At 40.6% G+C, this 16,509-nt stretch overlaps 1 protein-coding gene across 1 annotated transcript in view; it reads left to right on the forward strand.

Moving 5' to 3' along the window:
- CNTN4 (contactin 4) overlaps positions 1 to 11,132 on the forward strand; it is a 501,156-nt gene extending 490,024 nt beyond the window's left edge. The window contains exons 21-22 of the mRNA XM_029243779.1: positions 6,755 to 6,923; positions 9,299 to 11,132. Of these exons, the coding sequence (XP_029099612.1) occupies positions 6,755 to 6,923; positions 9,299 to 9,399 (270 nt within the window). The 3' untranslated portion in view covers positions 9,400 to 11,132. The remainder of the gene's footprint in view (positions 1 to 6,754; positions 6,924 to 9,298) is intronic.
- The last annotated feature ends 5,377 nt before the right edge of the window (positions 11,133 to 16,509 follow it).

A 16,509-nucleotide genomic window follows, 5' to 3' on the forward strand; every position in this document is an offset into this window, starting at 1 on the left:
ACACACACATACGTACATATACATACATATACACAAGGATTTTTTAGGACATTCGTTTGCCTGATCCCATAAATGTTAGCCTGACTTTAAAGAACTAGAAAAGAAAATGGATGTAGCCCTGGTGCCACAATTAAAGGGCATTTTAAGTATCTTGTTTTGTTTTACTTTTAAACAACATTTGAGACAATGCAGGCCAAACAAAACTAGTCTGCAGGATGCATCAAGCCTGCAGGCTGCTATTTGGTGACATTTTTGGATGCAGCTGTTGAGAGAAGCATAGTGACAGTGCTGTCAGGCATTAGTTACAGTTACTAAAGCCAGGGCTGGAAGTGGGAGTTGACATCGTTGGCCATAGAGCCTTAGGTGATGTGATTAGAGAGGGATTCAGAAACCCTCGCTGCTATGGGCTATTTTTCCTTCATCCATGTGGCACAGTGATTTGTATTCTGCCAGCAGAGAAACATTCCCTAAGAACTAATCTTCAGACCTTTCACTGGATCCCTTTGTAAAAGCAAACTTTCTGGAAGGGTCTTACAGAATAGAGCAAAAACGACCACATTTTGGTGCTCTAGTCATTATGTGACTTTAGGTAAATCATGTAACCTTTCTGGGACTGCATTTCTCTTTTATTAAAGGAGAAATCTTCCAGTATCTTCATTTTCCCCTGAGCCTTTGCATCTCTATTCCGTCTCCCTGGGACTGCCGCCTCTTACATCTGCATCCTTAATCATCTTTCGGGTCTAAGATGAGAAGCCTTCCCTGATGGCCAGAGCTCTCGCTATTTGTCAGATTTTTTTAAAGTACTTTCCATCCTCTCGGGTAATTGTAATTGGCTGATGACTTATTGTGAATCCCCAGACTGTGGACCTCACGAGCACAGTGCCTGAATAGTCCCCATGATTTCTCAAGCCAAGGATGCATTCACTATGGTGGTATTAAAGGGAGCCCTCATTTCTTGAACTCCTGAATCATTAGTCTCTTAGTGAGACATAATGGGAAAGAGTTCATCTGATCAGTTTCATGTAAGACGAGAGAGATGTGGGGTTTGGTAGGCTGGAAGATGAGAGAGGAGAGCGTAGGCTCAAAGAAAGCAAAGAAAGAAGGCAAAAGTGAAGGCAGACCTTGCAACTTTGGGGTCTGACCCAGGCTAACACTGCCGGGACTGAACACAGCACGAGAGAGATGCAGATGTGATCTGAGACGAATTAATTTAACCAAACCAAGGAGGAGAGTGAAAAAACAAACAACAAAAAAAAAAACGGGAGCGAGAAAGTCTTCCTCCCTGCTTCCAGTATCGCCCAGTAGAACAGAGAGAGAAAACACAATAAAAATTCAGAAGGCTTTAGGAGTCCCTGTGGAGGGGCACAAGTTCCATGAGTGAACCTCTTACTAGATTTTAAGCTCATGTTGAAGCTGGTGCTGAAATAAATTTGAAAGGCAGGGAGCTGCCTAAAGTACTTCAGGGAACCAAGCAAAATGTTAGTCGGGCAAGAAATCCTGAAGATCATTCAGCCAAAGCCCTTCCTTTCGCAGACGTGAAAACCGAAGGCCATTGAGTAAAGTGACTTGGAGTGCCCTCAGCTTTCACAGGGCAGGGATCTGTATGCAAGCTGAATTTTACTTCAGCGAACTGGGTCTAAAAGATTATAGGCATTTTTAGAAGAAAACTTGGAAAATGAGTATTATTTAGTTGCTACTTCTTTGTCTTCCTGCCCCCTCTCAGAAACTCTCGTATGAGCTTGTCTTGGTAGCACTTTTCCAAGGAGGCCCTTCTTATATATATTTTTTTTTAAATTCAACAGACACTTTTGCAGACAGTTAGAAGATTCCCCTGAGCAGCACAGAATCGGGCAGGTGTGGTGGAATCAAGCAGTATAAGACCAACACGGCAGTATTCAGCTCCCAGAAAAGAACTGGGGCTTCACGGAGAATTGTGGAAACTTTTTATTTCTATAGAGCTAGAAAAAAACATTGGAACAAATTACAACTGGAGAGCATGGAACCTTTTCAGATGTGAGCAGCAGATCGGATGATATAGGCTAATTTGGTATGGGGGGGGGATCCAAAATGTATTTATTTAACATATTCATCACAAGGGCTCAACCACAGACTTAATTTAAAAAAAAAAAGAAAGAAAAAGAAAAGAAACAAAAAGGCCACCACAGCTTAAGATAGAGTCCTATCCAGAAATCAAGGAAAGAACAGACTATCTCAGGAAAAAAATAAAAAGACAACACAGCAAGAGCCATGGATTTAGGCGCTTTTTTTCCCCCAAATATGTTTTTTCACGTTGGATCTAAACTATGTCTATGAAAAATAGAGTGGCACCTCCGAGTTGGGAATTTCATGCCTTAGGAAGCATCGCTCATGGCTGGGTATGAAGTGCGTAAAATGTTGCAGAAACCACATGTGCTGACAGTAGAGGAAAGAGGATTAACAAGGTTAGACCAGGTGGTAGTAAAGGGCCCTTTGTGACTTTTGATTTCCAGTTCGACTCAATTCCTTCCCTGCCCTTTAGGGCTGGGACTGGAGGAGCCAGACTCCCTACACATCCTCATTTAGATCCCAAGGAATCTCACTGTAACTGGTTATAGATATTGAAATGCTACATATACAGTGTTAATGTTCAGGGATATATATAGTTCTGTAAAAATTATACATCTGTGTGTATGTGTGTGTGTTTTTGGTTTTCTACCTAAACTGTTGAGATTCGTGGGATTTCTGCTTGCGTAAATAGTCTCAAAAAGAAGTTGACTTTAGAAAGTTTAAGGCGCAAAATATTCTTTCAGCACAAAGTGTCAAGCTACTTTATGATACTTGAGCTAAAAAGAGAGCGTCTGGTTTCAGTATCACAAACTAAACTGTCTACAGAGCCAGGCAGGTTATGTAAAGGAATTCAGTTAGCTTAATCCTTTCAATAAATACTGTCAGTATACGTGCCAAGCACTGTTGTAATTCTTAATTTTGTAATAACCCATGAAGTAGGTGCAGTTATTAGCCCCAGTTTTATAGATGAAGAACTCATGGCATAGAGTTTAGTAACTTGCCTACTTCACATAGCTAGTATTTTTTTCACTGATTTATTGAGATATACTTGACATATAACATTGTGTAAGTTTAAGGTATACAGTGTGTTGATTTGATACATTTATATATTGCAAAAAGATCACCACCGTAGCATTTACTAATGCCTCCATCCCATCACATAATTACCATTCCTTGTTTGTGGTGAGAACATTTTAGATCTACTTTCTTAGCAACATTCAAGTATATGGTACAGTGTTGTTAACACAGCTAGTATACTGAAGACCTGTGCTCTGAACACAAGCAGTATGGATCCAGAGTCCCACCTTTTAACCACTCAGCTATTCTGCCTGCCATCAGTAAACAAATAGATCAAGTGGTAATAAAGTAGTACCAAGAGAAGTAATAAAGTAGTACCAAGAGTGAGGAGAATAGGCAGTGCCATGGGATAGATAGGAGAGACATTATTTTAAATAAAGCACAGGGAAAGGCTCTATCAAGAGGTGACATTTCGATTGGGCCATGAAAAAAGGAGAGAATAAGATAGGCAGCTCTCTGAGAGTGTTCCAAGCATAGTGAACAGGATATGCAAAGGTCCTGAGGTAGATACATGCCAATGTGACACAATAGGAAGTGTTGGAGAGTGTGATAAGCTACAGAGCTTGTGATGGTCCAGGATAGGCATCAGCTTCTCAGCTCCAGCCAATTATTGCCAGACAGGAATGTAGACCAGTGTGGCCATATCTTCCAGTTTTTAGTAGAACCCAAAACTTTATCATGTATAGTTTCTTGGTTTGTACATGTTGACATCTAACTCAAAAAAAAAAAAATGTAAACCCACTAAGGGCCCAATAGTTAAAATATGCAGGCCAAATGTTACCCATGGGCCACGAGCTTTCTATGATCTAACCCCCCTTGTTTTGCATTCATGAAGACAGAGACCAGAGAGGGGAAGCAAGTTGCCCACAGTGGTGGCCAAGCTGGTCTCAGTTACGAATATAGGCTGTGAACCCAGACTGCCTGGGTTTGAATGCTGGATCCCCCACTTACTGGCCATGAGACCCTGGGCACATTGCTAAACATCTCCAGGTCTCAGATTTCTCATCTTTAAAATCAGAATAATAACAATGCCTACCTCAAGGGGTAATCTGTATTAGCACATAGAATATAAAGTGTTCAAACACATAGTAAGCATTCAATAACGTTTGATTCTATTATCAGTATTCTCACAAATTCACTCTTCCTCTGTGTCTTCCGCTCTGGATTATAGGAAATGCAAGCACAGCCTTTAAGTCAATCAGCTGAACCAAGTGTTTAGTGTAAATAAAGGTTTTTCAGGCCTTTATTTAGGTGCCACTGCAGTCCCCATCATTAGAAGACTGATAAGCAATGCTGATAAAAGGGCGGTTTCTTCCTGGAAGTCTTTCTTTTGGGTTTACAATTGAAACTAGTTGAATCCTCTGTGCTCTGGCAGAGCTGAATCAAAGAAGCAATTTATTCCTCAAAGCCAGGTGTGCCCTTGCATCCCATCAGCCAGCTCATGTTCCTGAAGGGCCATGATGAGATGCTGTGACAGTCCTGAATGTGCCTCAGGATTTATTTGAGCCTGATCATTAGTGAGGGGATGCTGAGCTTGATACAACTGATGCTCTGAGAAGGAAGGGGGACACTTATGAATCTTTCCACCTCAAGGAAATTGTGTTTTCCACCTTGTATTAGAGAGACATAAATAAAGGTGATGAAATGCCAGGAAACAAATGGGATCTAAACCGTTTTAAGGGAATTTTATGAATTTCACTTGTGTTCGATTTTTTTTTTTTTGCAGTGGTAGGGCGGGTAACCCTATGTCTCTGACCTCAGCCAATCAGAATTTACAGTGGGTCTTAGGGAAAGAGGAGCCAGTCCTGTGGTTCTCAAAGTGTGATCTCTGGAGCAGAGGCAATGGTGTTACCTGGGAACTTGTTAGAGATGCAGATTTTTCAAGTTCCACCTGAAACCCACTAAATCAGAAACTCTGGGGTGGAGCCCAGTGTTCTGTGTTTTAATAAGCCCTCCAGGCAACTCTGATGAGGGTCAGGTTGGAGAACGCTGATCTCATTCATGATTCACTGAATGAACATCCCCTGAAGATCTTTCTTAACAATGTGTCACGGCCTGGACCCTTCTGCTATGGAGCCTGACTCAGGAGGGCTGGGGCGAGGCTGGAGAAGGATTTCTCAGCCTCCCCACTGGTGCCACTTTGAGCTGGATAATTCTCTGTTGTGGGGACTGTCCTCTGCGTTATAAGAGGACCCACCCATCCATTGTGACAACAGAAAATGTCTGCAGACATTGCCAGATGCCCCAGGGAACAAAACTGGTCCTTCCGCCTCCCACCCCTGTTGAGAACCAGTGGCCTGCAGCTTCAGTATTTTTTACAAGCTCCCCAGGTGCTTCTAACACACAGCCAGGACCAGAACCATTCACGTTACCCAACCCTATTTTTTTTTTTTTTTTTTTTTTATTGTCAGGAGAAATGATGGGTTATGGTGATTTAAGAGTACAGGCTTAGGAGCCCTCATCTTACCACTCACCAGCTCTGTGACATCTCTGGGCCTCAGTTTTCTCATCTGCAGAAAAGAATAACCGTGCCTGTCCTGTCAGGTTGTTGTGGCAGTTAAATATGGTCATGTCAATAGAGTGCCTGGCTCATTGTAAACATCAGAAAGTATTTGTGGGACAGTTCTCGTCACAATTATCATATCCAGAAAGGCAGGTGCACCTCTCTGGGCCTTTATCTTTTGTTCCTGGTGGGAATTGTTGGTGACCACAGTAGGCAATGCCAGGTGGTGAATGTATTTTCAAGAGAGCTAGTTGCCTATCTCTTCACATGAACTACCAGCCTAGTCTCTGACCCAGAGGAAACCAAGAAGGGGAACAAAGAGTGTCACTGTTGAAGCTACATGAGTGGCACTGTTGAAGCTACAGACACTTCTAGAGTGAGAGTAATTGCCCCATAACATTCCCTCTTTTCTGTGTAGCTGAAAAAGCGGTCCAGTGTCCTCTGGGGGTTATAGCACTTGTCTTTCAGAGATGCTCTCCCTGTTCTGAAATGTCCTCTTTCCAAAGGATTAATAATAATGATAACTTTTGGCCTGATTTTTACACCTTACTTTTTGCTTCTAACCTTTGCCGTGTATGTTTGTACCTTTTGTTCCTTTTAAGGCTTCATAGATACTGTTTCTTACATGCTTCCTTTGAGCCCTTCATTTTATTCAGTCCTGTGCAATTGTAAAGACTTCCCAGAAAAGTGGGTGTTATTGTCCCCGTTTTACAGATGTGGGCAGTGAGGCTCAGAGCGGGAAAGTAAGTGGACCACGGTCACACAGCAGCCAAGTCTGTCCTCATGCCAAAGACCCTCATGCGTAACTGAGCTCTGTATATCCACCTTCTCCATGTGTGTTAACTGACCTTCCAGAGGCTACATGAGGCCACACAGCACGTCGTTAGACTCATGCTAGCCTCGCTGCCATGCTGCACAACGCTTTAAACTCTTTCCTCATAATGAAATCAGTGGTGGCTGCAGACATGCCCCTCGCTACTAAATGAGTCTTCCAAATGCAAGTGGGCAGCCTGACAACCTCGGCGTCCCTGCATTTCACTGGTGCCCAGAGGTGAAAGTGAAGGAATGCTCCATCCTTGGGGCCTTTGTGAGGACAGCAGGTGATACCTGTTCTTTCCATATTGGCAGGTCTTGTACAGATGGAGCAGACAAAGCAGCACATCTGTCATTGAAACAAATGAAACATCAGTGGAGCTTTCTTTGCCTTTTGATGAAGATTATATAATAGAAATTAAGCCATTCAGTGATGGAGGAGATGGCAGCAGCAGTGAACAGATTCGAATTCCAAAGATATCAAGTAAGAATGTCTTTTTTTGCCTCCCTTCTCCCTGTCTGCCCTATCTCCTAAGCTTCCCAGTGAGTCAGGGCTAGGGTGAAATTAAGCCCGAAAAAAAAAAAAAAGCTAAAATAAAAATGGACGATACCATCCCCCTTCCTCAGACTACTGGTATTTGCTGACCTCAGGTAGTTTTGTGCAGGAGACAGTTTGACTAGTTTTGACTGATTTAATCAGCTGGCTATCAAAGATCAGGTTAAAGCAGCCCCAAATCAGTCACCCAGGCTTTTCCATGTGGACCCATGTAGTTTGCATGTACAATAACCCCAAAATTACAGCTTAGAAAGTTAAAAGCATGACTCAGGAAGAACAAGCAAAGCGTTCTTTAAAATGCTCTGGAAACCTGTCCGTAGTGACACAATATAATGTCTTTGGCCAAAAATATTTTGAACTTGACACTGTTTATTTTGAACATGCGTATGTAACATATGTACATAAATGCACATGTCTACAGATAGTCAAGATTATCTTTGTTTACAAAGACTGTTGAAGAGTGTGTTCTTTTTTGAGCCAAATACATTCAACTTAGTTTTAAAATACTATGTTTGCAAATATCTCAGCAGCATATTATTTTTCGGGTTTTTTTTTGTATGATTTTATTTATTTGAAATTAAAAGAAAAAAAAACAGAACAGGCAAATCCATAGAGGCAGATTAGTGACTGGCCAGCGGTGTGAATTGTGGCTTAACGGGTACTGGGTTTCCATTCGGATGATGAAAAAGTTCTGGAACTAGCTTACAGCCCCGGTTGTACAGCATTGGAGTGAACTTAATGTCACTGAATTGTACACTTTAAAGTGGTAACTTTCACGTCATGTGTATTTTACCACAATAATAAAAAGTATAAGATTGCCATTAGGTATCTAAGTATAGATTTTCATTGGCCTTTGGATTTAACAGTCTAGAGATAAGGGGTTCAGTGAAGGCTGGAGATACGAACTTTCAAGCCATCAGTGGAGATACGATATTTTAAATCATGGGCAACCCTCACTACAGAGTTCTGAGCTTCAGCCCCTTTGCCGAGTGAGTGTCCATCATAGTAGTTTTCAGATGAGGAAAGGGTCTAGTATTCTTGCTGATATCAAGTTTTAGTAAAGCATCCACTAAGCCATTTTAATTACATCTATAAAATTTGGATGCCTCAAATCAGAAAACAAAATGTTTAATGGTCATTTCACCCTTCTTCTGAATAAGCACTTGTTAATGTTAATGGACATAGAACAGGACTTCAAGTGGGAAACCAAGGCTGCCCCAAGACATGCTCCGAATTCAGGAGTAATTTGCCAGTTTCCAGATGAGGTTTATATTTACTGCACCTTTTTTGCATACAAACACTAAAGGCATTTTTGTCTTTTAAAACACTGGGGAGAATTGGTTTCTACATATCAGAAGAGGACTCTAACTTCTGTTGGAAGGAACCAGATTTATAGTGAGATGTGGAAATTATCTTCAGGCCAAAAAAACACAAGATGAGAATTTGTTTTGGGATTAATTTATCTCACTTTCTTTAAATCTGACTTCATACTTGCTTATCATTGCAAGGATTTTTTTTTTTAAAGACTGACTGATGATTCTTGGTTTAATTCATTACAAAAACATTTTAAGCAATTTTATTGGTAAAATTATTAGATGATAAGGATGTAACTGTGAGCAAAACATGATCTCTTTCTCAAGAGGCTTTCCATTTTGTTGGTCAGAGATCTTACGATCTTGATAAAACCTCAAATGACAGTTGGTAACTTCTTCCTGTGAAAAAATGTAAGATGTATAAGAAAAAGTTTTAAAAGGATTGAGATTATCTTGTTGGGCAAAAAAAAAAAAAAAAAAAAGAGGTATGTTTAGAGAGACATGAGTTGGAATCCCAATTCAGTTATTTACTAACTGGGTAATCTTAGACTTATCTTACTTCTCTGGGCCCCCATTTCCTTAGCAGTTAAATGGTGTGATAACCATACCAGAGGTCTTCAGGGTTTTTATAGGAATTAAATGTCATGTGGCTCTGTGCCCAGCATTAAGCTTGAATTCGAAAGGGAACATCAATGTTTATTTTGCTGCATCATTGATATCATAGTATTTATCAGTAATGTTACCAGTCATATTGAAGTTTCTTCTCATGTTAGAGGGAGACACCCTCCTTTTACAGATGCTTAAACAGAGATCCAGAGATGTTCCCCACCTGCTCCCAGGTTCATAGCTAGGGGGTCATAGAACTGAGACTGAAAAAGTCAACAAGAGATGGTCATTTCCAGTAGACTTCAGGTAGTTCTTCGGTTTCCAAAAGCCCTGGGGCCCCGCCTCCCTTTGTTGCCGAGGTGAGTAAATTTCTTCTCTCTCCAGATGCCTATGCAAGAGGAGCGGGGCCGTCCACTTCCAACGCATGCACCCTGTCGGCCATCAGTACGATCATGATCTCCCTCACAGCCAGGTCCAGTTTATGACAACAGTTCTCTAAAGGACTTGCAGTTTATAATATAAGCAACATTTAGCTAGTTGTTTTGAAGACACCCAGTACTAAGTAATATTGTTGTTCAAGTACATCTTATTACTGGAAAAAAAAATGTTTTTTGCTTCTTTAGGAATGGCATTCTACAGTACTTCCTCAAAGCAAGTCTAGCTTTGTCTGAAGTTTCTTTGGAAACTCTGCAATGCACTGAAGACATCTGTAATATGATGTTACCAAAGCAGTTTACATATGTCCTTATATGCATATTTTTTATTATATATTTAGTGTTTTATAGAATTTTTTAAAGTTAACATGAAATGTAGATATTAATTTTTTTCCTCTGCTGTAAAATGCTATGGGCAACACAGTCATATGGTTATTATTTGAAAATAGTTCCTTTAAAGACAGAGTTGGAAACTCACCTTGGTAAATACATTGCAGATCCCTTGTACAGTTTTATAAGGGTCTAGTGGCAGAACAGCTGAAGACTTGGTCTGTAACTCAAGGCTGCTGTATGGAAATGACTCTTGGGATGACTAATGTACTGAATCAAGTCGTTTTGCCATGTACAATATGCTTTCCAGCCCTGTTGTGAATTCTGTTGTTCAGCACAACCTGAGATGGTTTCAGGAATGGCTGCAATCTCAAAACCTAAACTAACTTGCCCAAGAGGCACCTTGTGCAATATTCCCATCCCTGAATTTAGCATCCTACGGTAAGACTTTCTTTTCCCTCAACTCAGTTAACATTGTCTTTGTAGCAGTAGCATTATCTTAGACATGACATTGGAAGTTAAATATCCTGTAGTAACATAGACCAAAAGTTAATAGAGTCAACCATGTCTTTCAAAGGATAAAAGATAATTTTACTATCTTTAAATGTATCTGTCTTGAATGTACATTTAACAACAAAAAGGGTAATTCTCTGTTGATGGATTCGTAACTTCTTTACAAAATTTCTTCTAGATAATATGTGTATTTCTTTAATAATAGAGCCCTTCTTTTGAATCAAAATTATGTATGGAGTCTGGCAGATTTCTCCTATTTCAGCAACTAGCTGCCACAAAGAATTTTTTTCATGACTCTATAAAAGATCTTTAGTACAATGGTGTGGTATCTCAGTGAGTCTCCTGTTTTGCAATAGGTAGCCTCATTGCTTTACAAGCTTCATCTTCTACGTTTTAAAATCACACATTGGAAAATGACAATATCAACAAAACTGTATTCTTATGAAAAGAACTATTTGTAATAATGGGGGAGGTTTTGTAAGCTGACACTAGTGGAACAGTGCATATAAAAGGCAATGAAATTTTCTATAAAAATTTTCACATGTAGACACGCTGCCACCTTTTCTTCTTTCTCAGAGAGCTCAAATTTGCCTGTAATTTGTCATTTTTCCTTAACTTTTCAACCTTCTAGCTATATTTATCCAATAAAGTCATAATCAGGATTCCACTTGTGTAAAAACTAGGGTGGTAACTGGAAAAAAAATATTGTCAGTATTTCAAGCTGTGTTCCTTTCTTAGTTTGATATGGTTACTTCTATGTTAAAATAAAACAAAATTTTAAATCACATGCAAAAAAAAATCAGCAAAATAATAAAATGAATGAAAAAAAAATGATACCCCAGGTAGTTCCCAACCCCAGTGTAAATATTTACCAGTGATCTAGCATATGTAATCTCTTTATAAAGGTATTGTTAATAAATATTCTGTCATTTGTAAAGATACTTGTCTTTTGGGAGCATTTTTCCTGCCTGCCTGTCAGGGAATTTGTTAGCTCATCCTTGTGCTAGCTATAATTTAAGATCATAGAGGGACTCAGAAGTCTCTGGTCACGATCCAAAGCTAGTTGACCCAGAGCTCTTCCTTTGGAATTGACAACCCTGAAAACATCATTGCAAATCCTCTTTGGAGGTAGAGAGGGACAAAAATCCACAAATAAATGTCCTGAAGATCAAACTTGAATAGATCCTCTGCATTAGCTAAGTCTTTTCTGTATTTAATCTAAGGCTATCTGTTGTTTTAAGGTTTCCCCAACCCCGCTGCTAAAAGGATAGAATCTAAACTTGAGGCCCTTCTTAATGTAATAACAGCTTAACTCTGTACCCGGCCATACAGAGTCCTCACTGGCCCCCTGAACACTGCTTGCTTTTGGTCTCACCTCTGTGCCTTTTGGGCATCTGGTTGCCCCTTCCTGAAATACCCCCCACTGTTCTTTATCACCTGAATCCCCACTGTCCTAGGGTAGGCTCGTCTGTGAAGCCTTCCCACACTCCAGTCCTTGGTGACATCCTTCCTCTGAATGAGCTGTAAGCCCTGTCGATACCCCTCATTTAGTAATTAATCAGGTACTACTTTTGGAAATCTCTTGTACTGTTATCTTGCATTTTAACTTAACTCCTGTATTGTTACTTAATTTTCCTTGTATGTATGCCTTGTCTTCCCAACTAGATTGTAAGCTCCTTGAGGGCAGGGACTTTGGTCTTATCTTCCATGTACTCTCCATAGTGCCTAGCACAGTGCCTTGCAATAAATAATCATTGTTTAATTGATCGAAAGGGTCTTTGAAGTAGCATTTTGCATCAGTTGCCTACCTGTGTGCCCTAGCGAACCAATCAGAGGAGACTGTGTCACTATTTCGCAAGGTGGCAGAAAGTGTCAGAAGGCCTGGCTTCTGACTTGATGCCTTGAAAAAGTCCTTTAATCTCTCAGCTTCATCATCTGATACGTGAGGCCCTGGATTAGCTGAGTCTGACCGAGCTCAAGATGTTTTTTAAAAGTGCCCCGTGGACACCTTCACCCAAAGGTGTCTGATTTGTTGGTTTCCATGGTTGTTGCAGGTTAGGCTCACTGGTTGCAAGCAACAGAAGCAACTCTGGATAACCTGAGCAAACAAAAAGGAATGACCCTGGTCAGATAACATGAGCCAAGGAGACACTGAATGCCCAAGCCTTGGCGAGAATAAGAAGCAGGCCACTCCGAGGATCAAGCCTGCAGGAACTTTGCAAAGTCTTTTGGGGGAGCTATTGTGGGGATGAATTGGCTCTGTTTCTGATTTTGATGCCACTCTGTTCAGTATCCAAATTCCTAGAAGAGGCTGATCAATCCAATTTGTGTCATACCGCCTGAGCATCTCGATCATGCGCTCAGGGGAGAGTTTGTTAAAGGAAAATTGAGATGATGTTTCTAGAAGATGGGATAATAAACGCTAAGAAGGTCTAAGCAGCACACTCTCTATGCTTAGCCCTCCAGGCAGGATTCCCCAACCCCTAGTACCAGTTAATATGTGCAGGGGGGATGCATTACTGCTTGGGATTTTTGCACAGTGACTCTGAAGGAGAAGCACTAGAAAAGTGCCTATTTGCTTTGCTTATTTAATCTTTCCCAGCACTTCCTCTGATGCTCATTTTGTGTGTGAATAGTCCACCTGTGATTTAACTGTATAAAAGGAGATTCTATTTTGCCAGATAAGTGGATTCTCTCAGCATTCCTGAGTTTTATAAAGCCCACAGACCGTGTGTACGAAACAGCATCTTTCCACGGGAGCAGAAGACATGGGTGATAAACTTCATCTTCAGGTGAGCTTGGAATTCTTCCAGCCTGAGGTGGGAGCTGCCGTAAGCTTTTATCTTAAAATAATGATTGAGTTATGCCTACCGTCCAATTTTTGGTTATTTACATCTGGGAAGCAGCCATCTATCCTGATGAACCTTTTCCCAGTCTCTCCCACCACCTGTACCTTACTGCAGGTATGCTGCAGGAATGCTGAATTCTAAAAAGTACATAAATAGTACATAATTAGCTACTAAAATGTCATGTAATTTTTAAAGTATTTTAATGTAATCAGCCACCAGGTGATTTTTGCACACCATATCGGATTATCAATGCTACTGTTCACCTCCATTAACACAGATAATCAAGAACTGGCTGTATTTTCTTTTTTTTTATTTTTTATTGGAGTATAGTTGATTAACAATGATGTGTTAGTTACAGGTGTACAGCAGGGTGATTCAGTTATACCCATACATGTATCCATTCTTTTTAAAATTCTTTTCCCATTTATGTTGTTACAGAATATTGAGCTGAGTTCCCTGTGCTAAACAGTAGGTCCTTGTCAGTTATCTATTTTATTTGATTATTTTTTTATTCAAACAGAAAGTCACAAGAATTATAATCATCCTCATCAGGTCACTCAGTCCCATGTAATTACTTTTTTTTTCGTCTTGATCTTTTGTTAGCACTTTTATGAGTTCATCAGTTTTCCATTAGAGCTCTGAAAATGCTCATTCATTCAGTTCAGCAGTATAGTCAGTTTCCAGAAACCTGTACTCGTCAGAGTCTTTTCCATGAATAGTTATCTATTTTAAATATAGCAGTGTGTACATGTCAATACCAAACTCCCAATCTACACCTCCCCCCAACCCCACGCTTTCCCCCTGGTAACCATAAGTTCATTCTCTAAGTCTGAGAGTGTTTTTGTTTTGTAAATAAGTTCATTCGTATCATTTTTTTAGATTCCGCATATAAGTGATATCATATGATGTTTGTCTTTCTGTCTGATTATTTACTTCACTTAGTATGATAATCTCCAGGCCCATCCATGTTGCTGCAAATGGCCTTATTTCTTTCTTTTTACTAGCTGAGTAGTATTCCATTGTATATATGTATCGCATCTTCTTTATCCATTCATCTCTCGATGGACGATTAGGCTGCTTCCATGTGTTGGCTATTGTAAGCAGTGCTGTAATGAACATGTATTTTTTCAAACAACTGTTTTCTCTGGATATATACCCAGGACCGGGATTGCTGGATCATATGTAGCTCTATTCTTAGTTTTTTAAGGAACCTCCATTCTGTTCTCCATAGTGGTTGTACCAATTTACATTCCCACCAACAGTGTAGGAGGTTTCCCTTTTCTCCACACCCTCTCCAGCATTTATTGTTTTTAGACTTTTTATCATGGCCATTCTGACTGGTGTGAGGTGGTATCTCATTGTAGTCTTGATTTAAAAATTGGCTGTATTTTCCTTTGTGACAATTGAAGAATCCTCTGGCCACCCATAGTGATTTCAGGAGCAAGCCTTTTAAAAATCAAAGACTTAGAGTCAATCTCTGGACCTACCCCAAATTATTCTATACAAAATGACACACACGGGGGCCTTACATATTCAGACAATTGCCACTTATTCGACAGGATAACATTTGTGAAGTTCTAGAATCACAGCTCTCCAAATACTAGCAAATTATTCTATAAATCAGCCATTGTTCTTTTCCCAAGTGACTTGAGACAGTCACAAAAAAACCGACATAGAATGTGGGTGCGTTCCATAACCAAAATGAGTTGAACTCACCTGACACATCCATTATCATCTTTTTCTTAAGTATTTCCACTTCTTAGTATAAATATTAATATTTAATCATTTTAATAATAAAATTAATAAAATAAAAATATGTAATAATGTTAATAAAAGAAGTTAGGCGGTAGGGTCCTCAGTCAGATACCAAGTTTTCCACAAAACCTCTCTCAGTTTCCCTATCTGGCATTGACCTCTCGTTTCTGTGATTCCAGAGCGTGTCATGGATACTCATGAGTGTCTGTCTATCCACTATCTGGTATTTAAATCACTGGCATTCGTGTCTTCTCCCTCCCTGTAGACAGAGAGTATCTCAGGGTTACAGTTTGGCTATGATTCTTAACTTCTGTTACCAGGCTCGTATGCCCCCATCTCTGACCCTAACAAAACTAGAAGGTGGAGAATCCCTGGCACCATTTGGAGTGACTTCCCCAGGCTCTGCCCTCCTGCCAGGATATGATTACCATGTGCCAGTCAGACTGTCCATTCTGAAAGGAGGCCCCTTTCCCCTCATGCTAAATGGGCCATGCAGGATAAATGTTCCAATTCCACAACTCAAGGATAAACCTACAACACTCAGCAGAGCTCACAATTTCAACAAAATCGGCCTCTGTTCTTTATCACCAACAGTCTGCTCCATTGTAGATGAGAAGCCCTCCAATAATATAGACCACACGGAGAGAAAGCAGTTTTTAAAAAATGTCAACCAAATGATAGAGCTGAATGTCAGGAAACTGCAAAGCCGAAGTAAGTTAAATGTGATATTCCCAATCTCTGTAAATTGGACTTTCACTACATATTCTTACCGGTTGCTAGGAATACAAAACTATCCCAGGAAATGTGTATATCTTAGGATTTTAACTAACAAAGAATAATAACTCGAATTTTTTTTCTAGTGTTAAAGGGCTCTTTACACTAAGAAGCACAGATGCAGGTTTCATCCCCTTTTCACTCATGAAATGGAGGGAAAGAGGTGACACGACAAGCCCATGGTGACACAGACAATTAGAAATAAGGATTGACTGAGAGGAAGGACAAGAGAGGGTAAGAAGCTGGTCTCTTAAATTCAACCAGAGGGCAGTCAGGACACTGAGTCAGCAAGAAGCCCGTGGTGAGGGGGGAGGGGAGGTGTGTGAGGTTGAGGTTGGGAGGGGGAGGGGTTCTGAATTAGGACCAGGCACAGGACAGCCATTCAGAGGAACCCAGTGCCCTCTGTGTACCAGGCCTTGTTCTAGGCACAGGGTAGTGGCCGGCAGTCAGGAAGGGGGACCCCACAAAGGCCGCAGAATGGAGGAGATGGGGACACTCTAAGGCTGGTGTGAAATCACCTGGTTTGGAATGAGACTGGGTGGGGAAGCCAAGAGACCAGCCACGGCGTTTGTCACAATACAGAGAAATGCAATGATAATAATAATTGCGGACAACAATGATGCTCTTAGTATGTGCCAGTCTCTGCAAGTCATCCTGCTGGTTTAGTTCCCACATAGTATTCGTATTTGGTACATGGGGGACCAAGGCTGGGAGGTTTACAGGTTTGTTCCAGGTCACACAGCTGACCAGGGAGGCCAGGAATTCAGATGCTGGTGGCTTGTGACTCCAGGCCTCTCTCCAAAAAGTTAGATATTTATACCAACAGGGAGGGAGGGAGGGAGGAAGGGAGATGATAGATAGATAGATAGATAGATAGATAGATAAGGATACCGGTTCCCAACAAGAAGGGTAGTGAGCTTCCTAGGAAGTTGTACACCGG

The sequence above is a fragment of the Monodon monoceros genome, unplaced genomic scaffold (genome assembly GCF_005190385.1).
Source record: "Monodon monoceros isolate NGI ecotype Baffin Bay Population unplaced genomic scaffold, NGI_Narwhal_1 Super_Scaffold_3, whole genome shotgun sequence".
NCBI classification, from domain to species: domain Eukaryota; kingdom Metazoa; phylum Chordata; class Mammalia; order Artiodactyla; family Monodontidae; genus Monodon; species Monodon monoceros.